This window comes from Salmo salar, chromosome ssa10 (assembly GCF_905237065.1).
Source record: "Salmo salar chromosome ssa10, Ssal_v3.1, whole genome shotgun sequence".
In the NCBI taxonomy this organism is placed as follows: Eukaryota; Metazoa; Chordata; class Actinopteri; order Salmoniformes; family Salmonidae; genus Salmo; species Salmo salar.
Window position 1 is genome coordinate 44212185 of NC_059451.1, and position 20511 is coordinate 44232695.

General features: G+C 43.2%; 2 protein-coding genes across 6 annotated transcripts in view; both read right to left on the minus strand.

Moving 5' to 3' along the window:
• Positions 1-5793, minus strand: part of dnajc6 (DnaJ (Hsp40) homolog, subfamily C, member 6) — a 75044-nt gene extending 69251 nt beyond the window's left edge. For all 3 annotated transcript variants that reach the window (XM_014123414.2, XM_014123411.2, XM_014123415.2), the window contains exon 1: positions 5500-5793. In XM_014123414.2, the coding sequence (XP_013978889.2) occupies positions 5500-5521 (22 nt within the window). In that variant the 5' untranslated portion in view covers positions 5522-5793. The remainder of the gene's footprint in view (positions 1-5499) is intronic.
• A 6542-nt stretch (positions 5794-12335) lies between these two features.
• ak4 (adenylate kinase 4) lies at positions 12336-18237 on the minus strand. 3 transcript variants are annotated; one of them, XM_014123418.2, is made up of 6 exons: positions 17871-18237; positions 16238-16419; positions 14182-14301; positions 13449-13621; positions 13032-13150; positions 12336-12695 (listed from the first exon to the last, which is right to left on the minus strand). In XM_014123418.2, exons 2-6 carry the CDS (start codon positions 16380-16382, stop codon positions 12566-12568), a joined length of 687 nt encoding a protein of 228 aa, XP_013978893.1. In that variant the 5' UTR covers positions 16383-16419; positions 17871-18237; the 3' UTR covers positions 12336-12565. The 3 variants fall into 3 exon arrangements, with proteins under 3 accessions (XP_013978893.1, XP_013978891.1, XP_013978892.1); XM_014123416.2 differs by lacking the exon at positions 17871-18237 and adding an exon at positions 16863-17010 and having other exon boundaries at positions 12339-12695; XM_014123417.2 differs by lacking the exon at positions 17871-18237 and adding an exon at positions 16663-17002 and having other exon boundaries at positions 12339-12695.
• Between the last annotated feature and the right edge of the window lie 2274 nt (positions 18238-20511).

The following is a 20511-nucleotide window of genomic DNA, read 5'->3' on the forward strand; positions in this document are numbered from 1 at the left end:
ACACCTATCAATCATTCCTACTGCCTCTGATCTGGCGGACTCACTAAACACAAATACTGTGTTTGTAAATTATGTCTGTGTGTTGGAATGTGTGCCTTGCTGTCCGTAAATAAAAAAAACAAGAACATTGGTTTGTCTGCTTTGCTTAATATAATAAGTTTTGATGTATAGCATTTACTTTAACTTTTTACTTGTACTCAAGTATGACAAGTTAGTACTTTTCCCACCACTGTACTTAAAGGAGAAGTTTACCCAAAATCCAGAAACTCCCAAGTGATTCCATACATTCAAACTAGTTCAGTGGAGTTTGCCATCTTTCCCCCTTCTCTCTCACTGTAGTGCTGTACTGAAACAGCTGCAAAAATGGGTCACATGACTCGTGACATTGCTGAATGCAGGCCTCACTCTGCTCCGTTACCAGTGAATTCATGATTCAGAAATCTGCGAAGTGGGGACAAATTCATTGTTTTATTGAAAGCGTAGAAACTGCACGTTAGGCCCTTATTCACAGATGCAAGTTTTTTCGGAGGTGAAGACATTGTTACACATTAGTCATATAAATAAACAACAACCTACAAATATGTCTGATGACTAAATACTCGCGAGTGATGAAGAAAACTACTTGAGGGGCGCTGATGGTCTTGTCGAACCGTATTGTTTGGAGTGTGAGTATGCAGACAAAGAATTTAGGCAAAGTGAGCTTCAGATGGCCGCAGCCCCTCTAGACACCGAAGCTGCAGCAGTAGCTGGACCACAGCCCCAACCCATCCCCGGGATCAACACAGACCGGTGCTGCGGCAGTAGCTGGACCACAGCCCCAACCCATCCCCGGGATCAACACAGACCGGTGCTGCGGCAGTAGCTGGACCACAGCCCCAACCCATCCCCGGGATCAACACAGACCGGTGCAGCGGCAGTAGCTGGACCACAGCCCCAACCCATACCCGGGATCAACACAGACCGGTGCTGCGGCAGTAGCTGGACCACAGCCCCAACCCATCCCCGGGATCAACAAAGACCGGTGCTGCGGCAGTAGCTGGACCACAACCCCAACCCATCCCCGGGATCAACACAGACCGGTGCTGCGGCAGTAGCTGGACCACAACCCCAACCCATCCCCGGGATCAACACAGACCGGTGCTGCGGCAGTAGCTGGACCACAACCCCAACCCATCCCCGGGATCAACACAGACCGGTGCTGCGGCAGTAGCTGGACCACAGCCCCAACCCATCCCCGGGATCAACAAAGACCGGTGCTGCGGCAGTAGCTGGACCACAGCCCCAACCCATCCCCGGGATCAACACAGACCGGTGCTGCGGCAGTAGCTGGACCACAGCCCCAACCCATCCCCGGGATCAACACAGACCGGTGCTGCGGCAGTAGCTGGACCACAACCCCAACCCATCCCCGGGATCAACACAGACTGGTGGTGCAGTTGTGGCAATTGCGCTCCAATGCTGCAAATGAGGAATGTTTGTGCTGCAGTTAATTCAAATATGTGACTAGAATTCCTACAAAAATGGAGGAACATAATGATGAGGAGGAGCAGTTAGTTTGCTTTTGCAACCAGGGGATTTTGTGGCCCTTTTTTTCCCATGTTATAAAAAAAACAAATTGGAGACGCATCCCTATTTCACCTGGGTCAAATGGACAGTTATCTAACGAGTAAGTAGCAACTTTACTTTATTGAATGATTGATTGCTTATGATCTACCTCTATGAGCCGGACTGTTAGTGGGTTTATGTTTTCATATTAGCCCGAAACACTATATAGCCTATGTTTATTTATCACAATGTTTGGGGAGTATTCTATTCTGCAAAGAAAGGTGACACAATGTCTATTGTCTCTCAACCCCAGCTGTCATAAATATATAGGGAACATATGCTAACCTGTAGAGCACCTATGCCTATAAGTCTACATTATATGATGCAATGGTAATAACACAATAAGAACACCGCAAACTTCAAGAGTCAGACTGGGCTACATACCTCCGCGCACTTGCTTTGTCGCTTTCTCTTCTCAAATGCGCATTTGTATTTTGGCACTGCTCCAGATCCAGTCCATGGACTTACAGTAGCAACAGCTGTATTTTAGCAGTCGGCTACATAAAATAATTATAAAAAATAAACCTAAAATGTTTTAGGTGGAAAAGTACACATTTTGTGACTCAAAACAGATAGTAATTTTGACCAAAATAGCTAATTTGGCCATACACTTTCAATAAAACAACGAATTTGTCCACACTTTGCTGATTTCTGAATCATGAATTCACTGGCAAAGGAGCAAAGCGAGGCCTGCATCCAGCAATGTCACGAGTCACGTGAGCTGTTTTTGCAGCGGTTTCAGTACAGTGTTTTTGCAGCGGTTTCAGTACAGCGTTTTTGCAGCGGTTTCAGTACAGCGTTTTTGCAGCGGTTTCAGTACAGCGTTTTTGCAGTGGTTTCAGTACAGCGCTACAGGGAGAGAGAGGGGGAGAGGGCAAGCTCCACTGAACTAATTTCAATGTATGGAATCACTTGGGAGTTTCTGGATTTTGGGTATACTTCTCCTTTAATACATTTAAAAACCAGATACTTTTAGAATTTTACTCAAGTAGTATTTTACTGGGTGACTTTCACTTTTACTTGAGTTATTTTCTATTAAATGGTATCTTTCCTTTTGCTCAAGTATAACAAATGGGTACTTTTTCTACCACTGGTCAAAAGTATTACACCATATAGGGAATGGGGTGCGATTTGGGACGCACACAAGACAGCTACTTGGCGTTTTGCAGCATGTTTCCTTCCTTGGCCCAGTTCCCTGGCAACTAAAGGGCTGCATGGTTTCTCAAAGCAGAACCCGGGCCTGGGAAACCCTTTACAACAGGAGCCCTGGACTGAAAGCACAGCAGGCAAGGGAATGTCCAAAAGGAGAAATTATTCCAGACATAACCGGATGCAAAGTGCCGCTCTATTGTAGGATTTAGTTTCCTCTGAAAGCTAACCTCCCAACATCAGACATTTACACCAGATGCACTACTTCATGAAGTCAACTCCTGCAGTCAGTCTCCAATACAAATGGTCACAATCCTCACTCATTGAGAGGACTGCACTTGGGCATCAAAAGCAATGTAATGTCCTGGCATTGACCTGTTGACCACTGGTGGTACAATTTTATGTCTATGGTCACAGAACTGTGTGATGCAAGAAGGGATCACTTGGATGATGAGAGTGCCCACTGTACTTTATTTGGGATCCAAGTTCGAAAAGCAGAATAAATCACACTACAATGACAACTACACTTCCACATAATCCAGAATAATGGTCCCGTGTGGCTCAGTTGGTAGCGAATGGTGTTTGCAATGCCAGGGTTGTTGGTTCGATTCCCACGGGGGACCAGTACGAGAATTTTTTTTTAAATGAAATGTATGCATTCACTACTGTAAGTCGCTCTGGATAAGAGCGTCTGCTAAATGACTAAAAATGTAAAATAATGGACAGATAAGCAAATATGAACAAACAGGGAGAGATTATCGTAAACCTGCTACATAAAAAAACAAATGAGAGCCATTAAAAAAAATCTAACTCTATAACCCAGCCTACTACTACCTTTATTAACTTACTATATAGGTTTAAATGCCACATTGCATTCCTTCATTCCTTTACAGGAGAGGTTTAAGCACAGTGGGTTAAGGAAGTTGTAGTTTAACAAAGACCTTGTGATGTTTTATAAGACCTTCGCCTCATAAACAGGAGGTTATTTCAGTCTTCCAGCTACGCCTCTTCAAAAACTGCTATACTTCATGATTTTTAAGACTTATGGATATTGAGGACAACAATAGGCTACTTGAATCCAGTCCAGCCATACAGCCATTATCTTCACTAAACTGACAGACCTAAAATAATATTTTCTGCTTGATTCGGTGGATTTGCCATCATATTTAAGGGTGGACAGTGGATTAATGATTATCCCTACAGGTTAAAGCTTTATTGACCTGTAAAATCTGCTGGCTAGGGTTAGGGTTCACTGGCAGACAGTAGCCTAAATGACTTGATCTGTGTGTAGCCTATTGTCCATGCAGCTGTCGTTACATTTTGAACTAAATAGATTCTTGCTTAGCCTAATGAAGAATCTCTAAACATCTTTCCAATCATCATCAAAGGAATCATGATGAAATGAAAATAAAACATAGTATTGCTATATATCACAACCCACTGGGCACAGAAGTCAATTCGATGTCTATTCCACGTTGGTTCAACGCCATTTCGTTGAAATGTATGCATAAGAGAAATATGCTCTTAAAAGGGTCATAAATCAAGTTAAGTCTGCATGTGGTTATTTGCTCATAATTAGCCTATAGGCAAGTAATATCAATACATCATATTAATAAGCTATTACACTAACACCTGCACTGAAAAATGTTGTCCTGAATGTATCTAGTTTCGATAATATAATGTAGTCGTCAGTATTAACAGTTTTACTAGTCTGGTGTGAAACGGAAACCACGCATCTCATCATCTGACACCACCGTGCGGCACAGGACAGGAGGCGGCACGACACTGCCACCATATGAAACCAGAACCGGGCATCGCTTCAGCACCTGTATCATGCAAGGGATTTCCCTACAATTTTTCCCTCAGCAAAACCCATTTCCTTTGAAATCTGAGCTAAATAATTCATTTAAGAATGATAGCAAATAATTAGTAGCCTATTTAGTTGGTTTCTCTATATTGTCGTCGTCTTCTTCAAACTGCCCCTCCACTGCCAGTAAACGCGTATTCAGCAACATGAATCATAGACAGCTATTTTTTTTACTTAGCATGTAGTTTTCCATTTTAATGAGTCAGTGACTTTAAAAACGATGAGAATTATCAGCTAAACACATATTACATATTTTAGGGTTTCCCCACATTTAAAATAGTGAGTCATTAATAATGTCAGATCATGCCTAAAAATCCCCCGGTCATATTTGTCATTCAGTGCGCTTGGAATGTTGCTTGTTCAGGCTACGGCGGTTTCACCATTCATATGAGTGCACGTTTTTGGCTCATAATTATTAGCAAATGCATTAAAAAAAAAGCTTAAAGCAGCAACAGGACAGGGTATGTAACGTCATAGAGAGGCTGAGCGCACCGGGCTGTTTCCCATCGTTACGCATTTCCTCGCCTAAAGATAGGCCTGTAACCTGACAAAACACCTGCACCGAATAGAACCAAACATCATCGATGCTATGGGATATTCAAATGTCTAATATTATGGTAAAAACACAGATAGACTTCTACTGATTGCCAAACCATGATATGCAGAATATCTTTATGCAGATCTAGCCAACAGAATTCCTGGGGCAGAGAAGATAATCATTATGTAATATTCCAATCTAATCGGGGAGAAACACATGACGACGATGCTACTCCGAAACAATCATTTCAGTGTCATTTGATACAAAACGTATCTGGTTTAAAACGAATTATGCAACAACAACAAAAAATATAATAATAAATACAGCCCGTTTCGCATACCTTTCAGAGCGCTCGCTGTCATTATCTCTGGAACGCCGACGTCCTCAGCTCCTGAGATCCGCGCGTGGACCCCAGCTGCGCTCTGAGAAATGCAAACCTTTGATTTGTCATTCGCCGCCAGAGCAGTCAAAGGTCAAACGACCGATACTTCCTTCTGTACCTCAACCTGTAAGTGGTGGCGGTGCACGGGCGACGTGTATAATGTCAGCTCCTGCGGTTGGCTAAAATTACAATTACTAATGACTACGACATCATCATATCATCACCTTATATTTAATGTGAGCTTCACTGAAACGAATACAGCGACCTCAATTCGCTGATCTAACAACAATATGAAGCCTATCCATGTGAGCTGAAGTGTTCCGTATGTCACATAAGTCCATATACTGGAAAAATGCGCAGTTTAGCGCCTCAGAATGCTGACTACACAGCGCATCACATCTTGCTGTAGTCTACTAATAAAACATAGGCAAGCAAAATCTGAGTAGGAATTTGGGGACTGGATAGATGGAAATTAAATTAACTCACATGTGCTGACATTTACATGAGACTGCCATGCTGACCACACCACTTCTTATGTGCCCAAGCGTTGAAAAATAAATGTACACATACATGTTATTCAATCATTGCATCCACACTGCTTACTCGTCAACGAGAGTCTGCATAGCCAGGCACTAAAATATACTTGATTCTATTGGTGACGCTTGGCCCGCTGCAAGCCCTGCCTCTCCCATCTCCTCGTTGTTTTTTAGCAGCATATACCCACGTGAGTGACTGAAAGGTGAACTGAGGTCCACACTCCAGTCAAATTGTTGGTGGTAATGCAACCTAAAGTTGTTTGCCAACCTCCATATAAAGTCAGAAGAAGAAGAAGCCTAATGGAGGAAAGATTACTAGAAACAAATTTGGTTTACACTCTTATCTATGGATTAATTGTCGGAGTAGAGGACCTTGTGCATTTCAGGTAAAATAAGGGAGCGGGTGCTGTAACTCTGATGAGTTCTCTCACATTATACTTCATTAGAATGCATGGTGGACTGGATACATACAGATGCTGCATCACCACAGTATGCCTATAGAGTTCTATGATAGCATATCTAATATGTTAGCAATGGCGTTCCCACTCACCACTCACAGTAGAAACCCATCAGTCTTCTATACAGTGCCTTCAGAAAGTGGCGCAGCGGTCTAAGGCACTGCATCACAGCGCTTGAGGTGTCACTACAGACCAGGGTTCGATCCCAGGTGGTGTTGCAACCTGGAGAACCTATGAGGTGGCACACAATTGCTAATCCCCCTCATGCTTGAGGTGTCACTTGACCTTGAGAAGTCAAAGACCTGAAAGGAATTTCTGAGAAAATATGTTTATTTTCCTTGGAAAATGCCAGAGTTTTGACAGCAACATGACTTCTGGACAGAAAACAGTGTGTGGTGGTGGGGTAATACACAGTGTATGAAAAGCTTTGCTAATCACTCATTCACCATAATGGGCTTGTCATACTCATACTGGACCAATTACAGTTTACACCAGCGACTGTTTGCATATTGTGTTATAGAAATCTAACAGGGAGACACATCCTCCCACAAACACTGTCCAACCACACTGACCACACTCATCCATTTTCTGATACAGCCATTCAGACGTATTACACTTTCAATTGATTAAAACACTCTTTGGTCCCTTTTAATGCAGTTATAGACCAATTCATTAGAATCGTTTTACATTGTTTAGTCTTATAAGGTTATATTTGGTATAACGAAAATCAACAAAACAGTTTTAAATTGAACACAAAAACATATTTATGTAATCCAACTACCTTTGATAAAGATTAACATCTTAATCTGACTGAACTGTAAAAGTAATCCACATTATAGGGTGTGCTGTTTAGAAGACAACAATAGTCATTTCAGTTTAAATGAAAGAAAAATGAGAATTCAACAGTTAGTTAATTACCCTTACATGCAAATTAATATGCATGTGTGAATTGGAAATGTATTTTTTGAGATACCCTTGGAGAGTGGGGTCGTGGCCAGGGTCTGCCATTTTCAACGGCAACCCTGGAGCAATTAGGGTTAAGTGCCTTGCTCAAGGGCACATCAACAGATATTTCACTGTGTTGGCTCAGAGACTCGAACAAAGCAACCTTTCGGTTACTGGCCCAACGCGCTAACCTCTAGGCTATCTATGTAAGAGTAATAAGAATGTAAGAGGCGAAGGTGCATGAAGATGGAGGAATTCAGGTACGACGTCATTGTTTTAGCACTACACAGAGTTTTTAAACTATGGCGCCGTATTATACAGTGCACTCCAGAGCACTGTATAATACGGGGAAAAAAGCTAATTAGGCGTTTGCGGTAAGTACATTGGGGCCATCATCTTTATGCATGTCCGGCTATTAAAGGCATACTTAGGGTTGCACAACTGCAGTCCTGCTGATTTCCATTTCTCCCTGGGGCTTCAAACTTATTATCTGGAGAGGGGAAATCAGTCTCTGGTTAACAGGTAAGGACGAAAACCGTACACTGTAGCCCTTGAGGACCGAAGGTGTGGCCCCCTGATCTATAGTTGAAGTCGGAAGTATACATACACCTTAGCCAAATACATTTAAACTCAGTTTTTCACAATTCCTGACATTTAATCCTAGTAAAAATTTGGTCAGTTAGGATCACCACTTTATTTGATGAATGTGAAATGTCAGAATAATGGTTGAGAGAATGATTTATTTCAGCTTTTATTTCTTTCATCACATTCCCAGTGGGTCAGAAGTTTACATACACTCAATTACTATTTGGTAGCATTGCCTTTAAATTGTTTAACTTGGGTCAAACGTTTCGGGTAGCCTTCCACAAGCTTCCCACAATAAGTTGGGTGATTTCTGGCCCATTCCTCCAGACAGAGCTGGTGTAACTGAGTCAGGTTTGAAAGCCTCCTTGCTCGAACATGCTTTTTCAGCTCTGCCCACACATTTTCTAAAGGATTGAGGTCAGGGACTTGTGATGGCCTCTCCAATACCTTGACTTTGTTGTCTTTAAGCCATTTTGCCACAACTTTGGAAGTATGCTTGAGGTCATTGTCCATTTGGAAGACCCATTTGCGACCAAGCTTTAACTTCCTGTCACGTTCGTCGTAGGAAGGAGACCAAAGCGCAGCGTGGGTATCGTTCCACATCTTTTATTATAATGTGAAACTTTGCAAAATAAACAATACACTACAAACAAAACACAAACCGTGACGAAAGAGGTGCAACATGCATTAACTCAAAATGATCTCCCACAAACACAGGTGGGAAAAACAACTACTTAAATATGATCCCCAATTAGAGACAACGATGACCAGCTGCCTCTAATTGGGGATCATACAAAAATCCCAACATAGAAAAAAGAAACTAGAACCAAAATAACATAAAACTAAATAAACTAGATAAACCCCCCCAGTCATGCCCTGACCTTCTCTACCATATAAAATAAGAGCTCTCTATGGTCAGGACGTGTGTCACGCCCTGACCAGGTGAACTCGGGTATATTGGGTCAGGGTGTGTCATGTTAGGTATTTTTCATTGGTTTGTGTTTGGTTTACGTTTTAGCCTTGTGTAGGCTCTAGGTGGGTTATTTCTATGTTGGGTTCTGTCGATTACCAATCAGAGACAGCTGTCGCTAATTGTCTCTGATTGGGATCACATTTAAGTTGCTGTATTCCCCACGCTGTTTGTGGGGTGTTGTCTCTTTGTTTGAGCACGTAACGTATCTGCATTTTTTCTTGATTTTTGTGTACATGTTTAATTCCAGTGTGTTGAATAAACATGTGTTCGCTCCCAGCTGCGTTTTGGTCCGCTTCCTCGTCACCAGGCGACGAACGTTACAGAACACCCCACCTAACCAGGACCAAGCAGCGGGAGGAAAAGGAGCGCGAGAGATGGGCTCGCGAGGGGAAGGAGTTCTGGACCTGGGAGGAGATCATGTCGGGGAAAGGACCCTGGCGGAAGGATTCCCAGGTCGAGGAGGTAAAGCCAGCCGGTAGACGGAGTCGCAGGCGGCGGTCGAGGAGGCCCGGAAAACACCCCCAAGAATTTTTTTTGGGGGGGGCTAATGGGGTGGTCCGGAAGGGCAGAGGAAGAGCCCAGACCACTGCTCTCGTGGGGGATGACGGCGGAGGAAGAGACGAAGATGATGAGGCAGTTGATTGAGGACCTGCAGAGGGAAGATCTGGAGGAGGAACCATGGTATGCGGAGTTGCGCGCTGTGTCGCCAGTGCGCCCGCACAGCCCGGTGCGTCCGGTGGACATGCCCAGCACATGCCGTGCTAGGATGGGCATCCAGCCAGGACGAGTGGCTAAACCGGCTCCACGCTTCAGGTCACCAGTACGTGTTCACAGTCCTGTCTGGCCCGTCCCTGCTCCCCGCACCAAGTCAGTGGTGCGTGTCCCCAGTCCTGTCCCGCCCGTCCCTGCTCCCCGCACCAGGTTAGTGGTGCGTGTCCCCAGTCCTGTCCGGCCCGTTCCTGCTCCCCGCACCAGGTTAGTGGTGCGTGTCCCCAGTCCTGTCCGGCCCGTCCCTGCTCCCCGCACCAGGTTAGTGGTGCGTGTCCCTAGTCCTGTCCGGCCCGTCCCTGTTCCCCGCACCAGGTTAGTGGTGCGTGTCCCCAGTCCTGTCCGGCCCGTTCCTGCTCCCCGCACCAGGTTAGTGGTGCGTGTCCCCAGTCCTGTCCGGCCCGTCCCTGCTCCCCGCACCAGGTTAGTGGTGCGTGTCCCCAGTCCTGTCCGGCCCGTCCCTGTTTCCCGCACCAGGTTGGTGGTGCGTGTCCCCAGTCCGGCCCGGCCCGTTCCTGCTCCCCGCACCAAGTCAGTGGTGCGTGTCCCCAGTCCTGTCCGGCCCGTCCCTGCTCCCCGCACCAAGTCAGTGGTGCGTGTCCCCAGTCCTGTCCGGCCCGTCCCTGCTCCCCGCACCAGGTTAGAGGTGCGTGTCCCCAGTCCTGTCCGGCCCGTTCCTGCTCCCCGCACCAGGTTAGTGGTGCGTGTCCCCAGTCCTGTCCGGCCCGTCCCTGCTCCCCGCACCAGGTTAGTGGTGCGTGTCCCCAGTCCTGTCCGGCCCGTCCCTGTTCCCCGCACCAGGTTGGTGGTGCGTGTCCCCAGTCCGGCCCGGCACGTTCCTGCTCCCCGCACCAAGTCAGTGGTGCGTTTCCCCAGTCCTGTCCGGCCCGTCCCTGCTCCCCGCACCAAGTCAGTGGTGCGTGTCCCCAGTCCTGTCCGGCCCGTCCCTGCTCCCCGCACCAGGTTAGTGGTGCGTGTCCCCAATCCTGTTCCGGTCGACGGCTCCGCTCCGGAGCCTGAGCATGCCGCTCCACAGTGGTCCAGTCCGGGCCAGAGGGGTAGGGTTAAGGTGAAGGCGGGGGAGAGAACCGAGGGTGAGGCGCCCACCCGGGTCCCCCCCCCTAATAGACTTAAGTTTGGTGCGCCGGGAGTACGCACCGTTGGGGGGGGGGGTTCTGTCACGCCCTGACCAGGTGAACTCGGGTATATTGGGTCAGGGTGTGTCATGTTAGGTATTTTTCATTGGTTTGTGTTTGGTTTACGTTTTAGCCTTGTGTAGGCTCTAGGTGGGTTATTTCTATGTTGGGTTCTGTCGATTCCCAATCAGAGACAGCTGTCGCTAATTGTCTCTGATTGGGATCACATTTAAGTTGCTGTTTTCCCCACGCTGTTTGTGGGGTGTTGTCTCTTTGTTTGAGCACGTAACGTATCTGCATTTTTTCTTGATTTTTGTGTACATGTTTAATTCCAGTGTGTTGAATAAACATGTGTTCGCTCCCAGCTGCGTTTTGGTCCGCTTCCTCGTCACCAGGCGACGAACGTTACAACGTGAGACTTCCTGACTGATGTCTTGAGATGTTGCTTCAATATATCCACATAATTTTCCTCCTCATTATGCCATTCATTTTGTGAAGTGCACCAGTCCCTCCTGCAGCAAAGCACCCCCACAACATGATGCTGCCACCCCCGTGCTTCACGGTTGGGATGGTGTTCTTTGGCTTGCAAGCATCCCCCTTTTTCCTCCAAACATAACCATGGTCATTATGGCCAAACAGTTCTATTTTTGTTTCATCAGACCAGAGGGCATATCTCCAAAAAGTACGATCTTTGTCCCCATGTGCAGTTGCAAACCGTAGTCTGGCTTTTTTATGGTGGTTTTGAAGCAGTGGCTTCTTCTTTGCTGAGCGGCCTTTCAGGTTATGTCGATTATAGGACTTGTTTTACTGTGGATATAGATACTTTTGTACCTGTTTCCTCCAGCATCTTCACAAGGTCCATTGCTGTTGTTCTGGGATTGATTTGCACTTTTCGCACCAAAGTACGTTCATCTCTAGGAGACAGAACGCGTCTCCTTCCTGAGCGGTATGACGGCTGCGTGGTCCCATGGTGGTTATACTTGCGTACTATTGTTTGTACAGATGAACGTCGTACCTTCAGGCGTTTGGAAATTGCTCCCAAGGATGAACCAGACTTGTGGAGGTCTTCATTTTTTTTCTGAGGTCTTGGCTGATTTCTTTTGATTTTCCCATGATGTCAAGCAAAGAGGCACTGAGTTTGAAGGTAGGCCTTGAAATACATCCACAGGTACACCTCCAATTCACTCAAATTATGTCAATTAGCCTATCAGAAGCTTTTAAAGCCATGACATCATTTTATGGAATTTTCCAAGCTGTTTAAAGGCACAGTCAACTTAGTGTATGTAAACTTCTGACGCACCGGAATTGTGATACAGTGAATTATAAGTGAAATAATCTGTCTGTAAACAATTGTTGGAAAATATTACTTGTGTCATGCACAAAGTAGATGTCCTAACCGACTTGCCAAAATTATAGTTTGTTAATTTACAAGAAATTTGTGGAGTGGTTTAAAAACGAGTTTTAATGACTCCAACCTAAGTGTATGTAAACTACCGACTTCAACTGTATGTAGTGCATAAGATTGTATTTGCAGACATGTTTTGGTAGCAACTGCCAAGCTAAAGGGGCTCCTAAAAGCTCCTGTGCACGGCCTGCACTTCTACTGTGTCACCGCTGCTCTGCTCAGGGCAGTGGGATGTGCTGTGTGTCTGTCTCAGGTCTGCTAGGGATCTTAGTGCTGAGAAGAGAGTTGATGTAAGGCCAGATCTTGTCGGTCTCTGTGCCAGAGAAGGTGTGCAGTATGCCCTTTGACCTGGGGAGGAAAATAAGGTCACACTTTAGATGCATAGATGCATTGATACCATGTATCTTATACACATTATATTGTAATAACATAATAGTAATATTGAAACTAAATTGTAATTACTATGTAACTGATCAGTTATGTACTTTATCTGAAATGTCCATCTAAGAACGTAAAGTATGGCCAAAAACCTTAAATGAGCAATGGTGAGAGAGTACGAAGGTGGCTGCAGTATCATGGACATTAATGATAAACTGACTACACAAGATTAGACTAGACTTTACAGGGCAAGCTATTTACACAGTCCTTTTAAAAATGTGTCAGTGATTTGAAGAGTGGACGTACTTGTACAGGTCTATGACTGGCTTGGCCACGTCCTTGTAGTGCCTCAGTCTGGCCACTAGAGCCTCTGGTTGGTCATTATCATGCTGGATCAGAGGCTCTCCGCTGAGGTCATCCCTGCCCTGGAGGGACGACACAACACAGAGAGATTCTTACAGCAATGGTGTAAACTCATGAAAACTGTACACAGAGAGTTATCTCGAACCCCTCACATTCAAATTATTCAAAGATTGTACTGATCATAAACAAATACAAGAGAATCTGGTACCATATTTTCACAGCCTTCTGTAGAAACCATTGCTTAGTGCTGGGCTCTGGGAGGAACAGACAGACTAACCAGAAGTCTAAACACGTATAAAGGTGAGAAAAGGGTGACAAACTGGTGATTAAAAGGAGAGAATCACTACAGTACTTCCGGACCTGTACGCGTGGAGGGTTGAAGCCCATGTTGTAGACCCTGCCGCTGGCTGGGTGGATCCAGCGGTCACTCAGCCGGTCCTTCAGGGTCTCATAAGGGATGTTGAGGCTGATGACCAGGTCCAGGTCACAGGTACTGTTCAGAGCCTTGGCCTGGGTTAGGGTACAGGGAAACCCTGAGGGAGAGAAGAGAGGGATGAGGGCGACTGTGGGGAGGGTGCGGGTGTGTGTGTCTGACATGCGTCCCCATCAAGTATGTGTGTCTGTGTCTGTGTCTGTGTGTGTGTGTGTGTGTGTGTGTGTGTGTGTGTGTGTGTGTGTGTGTGTGTGTGTGTGTGTGTGTGTGTGTGTGTGTGTGAGAGAATCTCACACTGCTCCTGCACAACAACGTTGAGGAAAATATGAATTTATTTTGTGGGACATCATAAAACATCCAAACACAATGTTTTATGATTGTGATATGAAATTGGTAGACATATTGCAAACACTGTATTTATCCAACACAAACCTCCTCCCTGGAAACTGGTTCTGCTGGGCCTGACCTGACTGTGAGACTAGATTAGGGTGTAAAATTGCACTAATGTTTACAGACCTTGGCCTGCTTTCAGCCAGTTTCTGGGTCAGACACAAACCTATTCAGTCAATGTTTGACATGATATCTTACACTATCTGGACGATGGTCATATTTAACAGTAAACTCAATCAGGTGTGTGTATGTGTGTGTGTGTGGTCTTACCATCCATCAGCCAGCTGTGGCGGGTCATCTCCTCCAGCCTGGGCAGTAAGAGCCGTGTCATCACATGGTCCGGCACCATCAGACCCCTCTCTATGTAGGTCTTAGCTAGAACACCAGCCTCTGTGGAGAGAGGGAGGGAGGGGAGAGAGGATGAAGAAGAAAATAAGATGATGATGATGATGATGATGATGATGATGATGGCATCCATACCTGATAAGTAAAATGCATTAATACGTTTTGAAAGATTTCTAATAAGAGAGCTGGACTTTAGGCTAGAGGCAGGTGGCCAGAGCAAACCCATCTAGGAATACCATTTATGGCTTTAAAATAATTGTCCAGTGTTTCCAGATTTCTATGAAATATGACCTATAATTACTTACAAAATGAGTGAAATATTTTTCCTCCAAAGAATTGTAATTAATTACATTAAAAAGCAACTTTTCTGTTTTGGAAAGATGTGGGCATACCCCAACAACAGAATGGTGTGGGCGTATACTGGTCATTAAAAATATTAATGCGAGTAGACCGCTGATTGGCCAGGGGACTCCCTAAAACCACACCATTTCAATACATCTATAACTGGAAGTGACTTTTCGTAGCAGGTTAGGAGAGCATTTTCGCTAACCTAACCTTAACCCTTTTCCTAACCTTGAACTAATTCTCCTAACCTGTTACATTAAGCTCATCCTCTTCAGGAGTATGACATCATACTTTGAGGAAATAGCAAGCATTTTTTTAAACAGTCTGTTTGAGATACAAGGTTGTGTTTTTTAAGTGTTTTCCCCTCCAATTTATGCTTTGGCCACAAATATGAGTAGAGGGGGACTCAACAACATTATTTGTGTATGAGTTAACAGAATATTAACTTTTAAAAATGACATTTTCACTGGACAGTTGCACAACACCTAAGCGATTACCCATTCACCCTGCTTTCTTTTCCCGCTTTTTTCCCTGCTTTAGTCACAGCAGTCAGTCACGTAACTTGCATCTAAGACAGAACTCCAGACAAAACTACAGTCTCTAAACTACAGTCATCAATAATTGATTCATGTCATTGAATGACCTACTTACCAATCTGGATCACGACAATGTTGTTACAGTGGCAACAATAGAAGTACATAAAGCCAAAGCATACTATTGTTGTGTCCACAGAATTAAACGGAAGATCTCTATGGTTTTTCTATGGTTCAATACAGAGTATGATGTGTTTATACAAGTGCTACTGTAGGCCTATGTACTGTAAATAACTCCAGTATAGTAAGTCTGGAAACTGGGTTTAGTTTAGTAAGGCATGGCCTTAAAGCAGTACTGACAACTGTAATTACAAGTATACACATGTGTTTTGGGTTTGCCCTGAATGCATCACATTTCATTTGTGGGCTAAAGAGCTGGGCACACGTTCAGATTAAAATAGGCTCCATTTAATGGACTCAGAATTCAAATCAGAGAAGTTACAATCATCACTCAATATAATTTAGGAGGTATTCTGATGCAGCATTGTTATAATAGCAAGGTAATTAGGAGATAAATGTTATAACAGCTTTTCAACATCTTAAACACACTGTAACAAGTTTTTACCTGCCACAGCCTTAAACAAAGTCAACTCTTTATAGCTGGGATTTTTTTTAAACCATTTAATATGTGTATTTTAATGTGGACAATTTAGTAGGTTTGCCATCGCTTCTAATTTGAACTATTGTTTTTGTGGCTTGGATGATAGGAGTTTCCTGATTTGAGAAATGCTCCACTGTTATTGGCTACAGTCCGGCATGGTGCCAACATGGATGCCACTCTCTTCACTTTGCCTGAACTTGGGCCTCTGCTGGTGTTACAATATTATTGGAATTTACAGAAGTGAAAGCTCCAACAACAGGCTTAGGCTGCTGGGGGTGAAGGTTTAGGGTGTGGCAAATTAAATGTGTGTGTGTATATATATATATATATATATGGTATATATATAAATAAGAAAACATAGAAAAAAAGGATAAAGTAAACATAGATTGATAAATTGTAAATGATAAATAGATGGTGAGTAACTTATCAAGAATAGGCCAACCTGTATTTGCAGCTATATTCTCCCGAAGAAAGTCGCCACTGGACAGATGTTTGAGGCCAAAGCTCTGCGCAATTCTTTCAGATATGGTCCCCTTCCCAGAACCTGGTGGACCCATGATCACAGCTCGGAACAGTTTGGCCATCATCCACTATAGCCTGAGACACCACGGACAGTATCTGTATCTGGAGGAGACAAAAGAAAAGCATAACATACTTTTTGCATTTTTGAAACATTGATAAGCATATTTCAATGTTGCCCATGGTGTGCGCTGTGCAACTTATCATCAAAGTCTGTGCACAGAGACTTTCTGTTCCTTTGCGTTAACAGGAACATAGTTATTAAAGTGCATTATAATTTATTATAGTTATTGTAGTGTATAATAGTATTGCAGGATCAAACAATTTCTTTACATATTGGTTACTTACGATTAATAAAGGCTAAAGAAAAACGAAACTTGCAGTTTGCAAGGTTGATAAAGAGCCTCATTCATCCAATCAGCGAGAGAAATCGAACTTCCTAGATTTATTTTCGTACAGATGTCGGATTTAAACTATGGAGAAAAACAACAGGGCAACAGTCACGCATAATGAGAGATACCTCGCGGACGCCCACAATCACTCCTCACCTCCGATTTCTGCGTGTGTCCTGCAAAAGTATGCGTTATAAAGCACGTAGTTCACTCAGACCAAGTGAGATTTTTTCCTGTTTTCAAAGGACAGTATGTTGCCTGCGTCTTTAAGAAAGGGATTCTTTCTGCGAATGGATGGAGGAGCTGAAACAACGCCCTATTTCTCAGCACCGCCCCGACACAATATCCATAAAAAATGTGCGCAGGAACTCTTGGTAATGCTTAGGAATCTGGTACCTGTAGTTTTCTATTGTGAGGGAGACATGAGGAATTCATTGTAGCAACCATATGTAAATCTATGGCTGAGACATGAGGACTAGAAGAGGATAGAATATAATGGATTAGAATAATAGAACCTGGGTCGTCTGCACGACTGCAGATCACTTTAGCTCACTGAGCTAAAGCATACAAGCATCAGTTTATGCAGCTATCACAAGTCTATAGAGCTAAGGTAAGGTCATCAATCATGTATAGGCCTAGTTTGTGTGACCCACCTCTACTAGGTCAATACACTATTACACACTATTAGGTTAAAGGATCACTGCGTTGCCAGAGAGTTTACTTCACTGTATGAAAGTCCAACTTCGTGCATTGATGTTCTATTAGAATGCAATTAAAGCTATTCAGAACTATTTGGGAGTAATATTTATTGGCACGTCTCCAGAGGGGAGAGTAGAGAGGGGGTGGGATCTTGATAATGACTGCGTAATGAATGGTATAAATCCGAATTAATGTTTCCACTCATGCGTAAGACACCTATTGACAAAACACTGTGAATCCCAAAATAGACACAATTGTTGACAGCAACAGTCAATACAGCTCGCGCGCAACGGTAATTCTAGCATTTCGGGTGTTCCTCTGAAACATTGGCCATCACACATTACTAGCCTAATCCTAGATCTGTTTGTGCTTTCGCCTACTCCATTGTCATTGTCAAGCCAAACATGACAATTTCATAAGGAGATGGCAAGAAAACAGAAACAGACTGGCACCCAGGCTACATACCATTACGCGCAGAGACACTGTCATTCCGCGCAACATTTGCAGACCAAGGAATGTAGCCTACTTGTTGCGAACCAGACGGCGGCGTCAGTGTCCTAAAGCTGTCAAATGCTGCGCATGCACAGCCTATTGTTGTCTTCAGTCAATGGAACCTGCCTAATCCATCAGACGAAAATACATTGGAAGATTATACATTTACTCACTAGCTGTTTTTTTTTGTCACATGGTTGAGAGATTTCAATAACAACAAAAAATGGCGACAATCACGTTGTTCTATGTTGGTCTTGCTGCGTCATAAAAAAATTGAAACACGGGAATGAAACGCGCAAAATGCAAGTAAGTAAGTCTAATATGTCAGATATTGTACTGCAAGTAAATATAAAAAGGTAATTGCTAATGTTAATTTGGACTACATAGTACTTGTTTTTAACTAGAAAGGGGTGTGTGTAGGCTGGGCGTTAGCGTTTGCTGCACATTAATACGGCTCAATAGAAAAGATAGCATTGCTGTTTGACATGGTCTTATTGAATATCAAAGTTATTATGGCAATTTATGTATTTTCAAATTTGTCAAATGATTGACAGTCTCTATTTAAAAAGGTTTTTAAATAACCTTACTCTTGTTTTATTTAGGCTATAGAAACAGCAACAAGCAATTGAAATGTGTTGATTACATTCGATTTTCTTATAATAGTGGTCAAGTGTTTTGAAAGAAAGTACGTTTATTTAATATGATGGGCTCTTCACGATCATTGAAGGGTCTGATATGACTATTATAAGAAGTACAGTCTATCTATGGTAAGTTTTGTAGCTAGGCTATTTACATTTTTACAATTGAATTACGCAACCAATGTTATGTGTTTTGCTCGATTCAACTGTTCTCTCAACATTGCGCAGCTGTTTATTTTTTAAATAATTGTTGGCAAGTGCTCGTGCAATCCTGTGATATCAAACAGAACCAGCTAATCGAGTTGTTTACATGAAGCGGAGGGCGGACAGAGCTAGGGAGGAGTCTCTGCGATCAGACTACGCGACTGGACTGCTCGAGAGGCTTCGCGCGCTGAGGGCGGAGCCCCAAGAATCATAACAAGTCTTACGTCAGCTCTGTGGTATAAATTATGCAGTTCAAACACTGTACTGGGTAAACAGTGCTGGCGTCGACCAATTAACAAGGTGTTATTCCTGTAAAAATACATTTTCAAAAAAGTTTAGGAAAAAGATGATACAGTACAGCTGTTACACATGTATGATATTGGGATTACATTCATATGAGGTGAGAAAGACATCGTACTAATGGTAGTAAAAGACCTTCTAGAATTCTGTAATGCCTGTATGGAATTCATAGCACATGCATAATTATCTCTTGTGAATAATTACAAAGATTTGCAGGTTTTGTTAAATGCAGTTCCCTGTGTAACCTATAGTATAGAGAAGCCTGTTTACATTACTTCTGCATGCAAATGTGTTCTCATTCATGTAATTCGAGACTGTGGAAAACATGAGTACAAACATGATTTATGGTTTTAGCATATTTTCAGAATCTCCAAAGGCACCCCCACCTGCCGACCCTGTAGTATACAGTGTCTTCTCATTCTCCTTTCCCCCCTATTTATAGCATGATTTAGCATGGTTCCATCTGCAATAAAACAGTGTGACTGACTGTGGGGTATTATTGTTGCTCTGGACTCCCAGTCCTGTGTGTGTCTTTGACCCTGGCCTGGTATTATGAAGACGGATGGCATCCTGATACCTTGGCAGGGCGTTGGGTTGCACTGCCTCCACCACTGCTGATGCTGTACCGTCACTGTGCTGGAACTCAGACTGACTGGGCCCCTGGCTCTTGGCGCATGTCTCCTGTCTGCTAAATCTGACATCCAGGCTGCCCTGGTTCAGTTATCACTGTGCTGATGCTGTCCATTTTAAAGGTACAGTACTGTGATAACTGAAGGATGGCTGCCATCTTGACACACCTGACCCACTGACTATGTGATGATGGATGGAAGGATGGAGGGAGGGAACTGGTGCTGCAGTCAAGGAAAAAGGGAGGAACTTTTGTGTCTGAAATAATTACATATGGGATATTACAATGTTGTGTCTCCGACTTACATTTTTCAAAACCACATACAAATATTTGGATAATTAGAAAATGTATGATTATAGCCTAATATATTTACATTTTATTTGACTAAAATTGATGTATGATGTATTGTCATTAGTTGAAAGTGAACAAATTCTTATTTTAGAGCATTTGAGTCATTAATGTTTTTAATTAAATGCAAATAAATCAGAAAGAAACTGAAAATAATATGTAGTCATGTTATTTCTAATACTCAAGTATGGGGCCACTACAGTAATTTTGTTACATTTCCAGAAATAAAATGCAATTATTAAAGACATTATAGCCTGTGATGTTTTGTGGGAAATGATTGATAATTAAAGATATAAAATATCTAAAATAAAAACATCACATTTTCAAATTGATTAATAACTTTGATTAGATTTGTATATAATAAATAATACAAACATATTTGTAAAAGTTAATACATTTTTTGGTATGATTGCATAATAGAAATAACAACATATGAGTAAAGATATTTACATAAGACTCCTGTTTGACACATGTCCTTAGAATGTTAGCAATACAG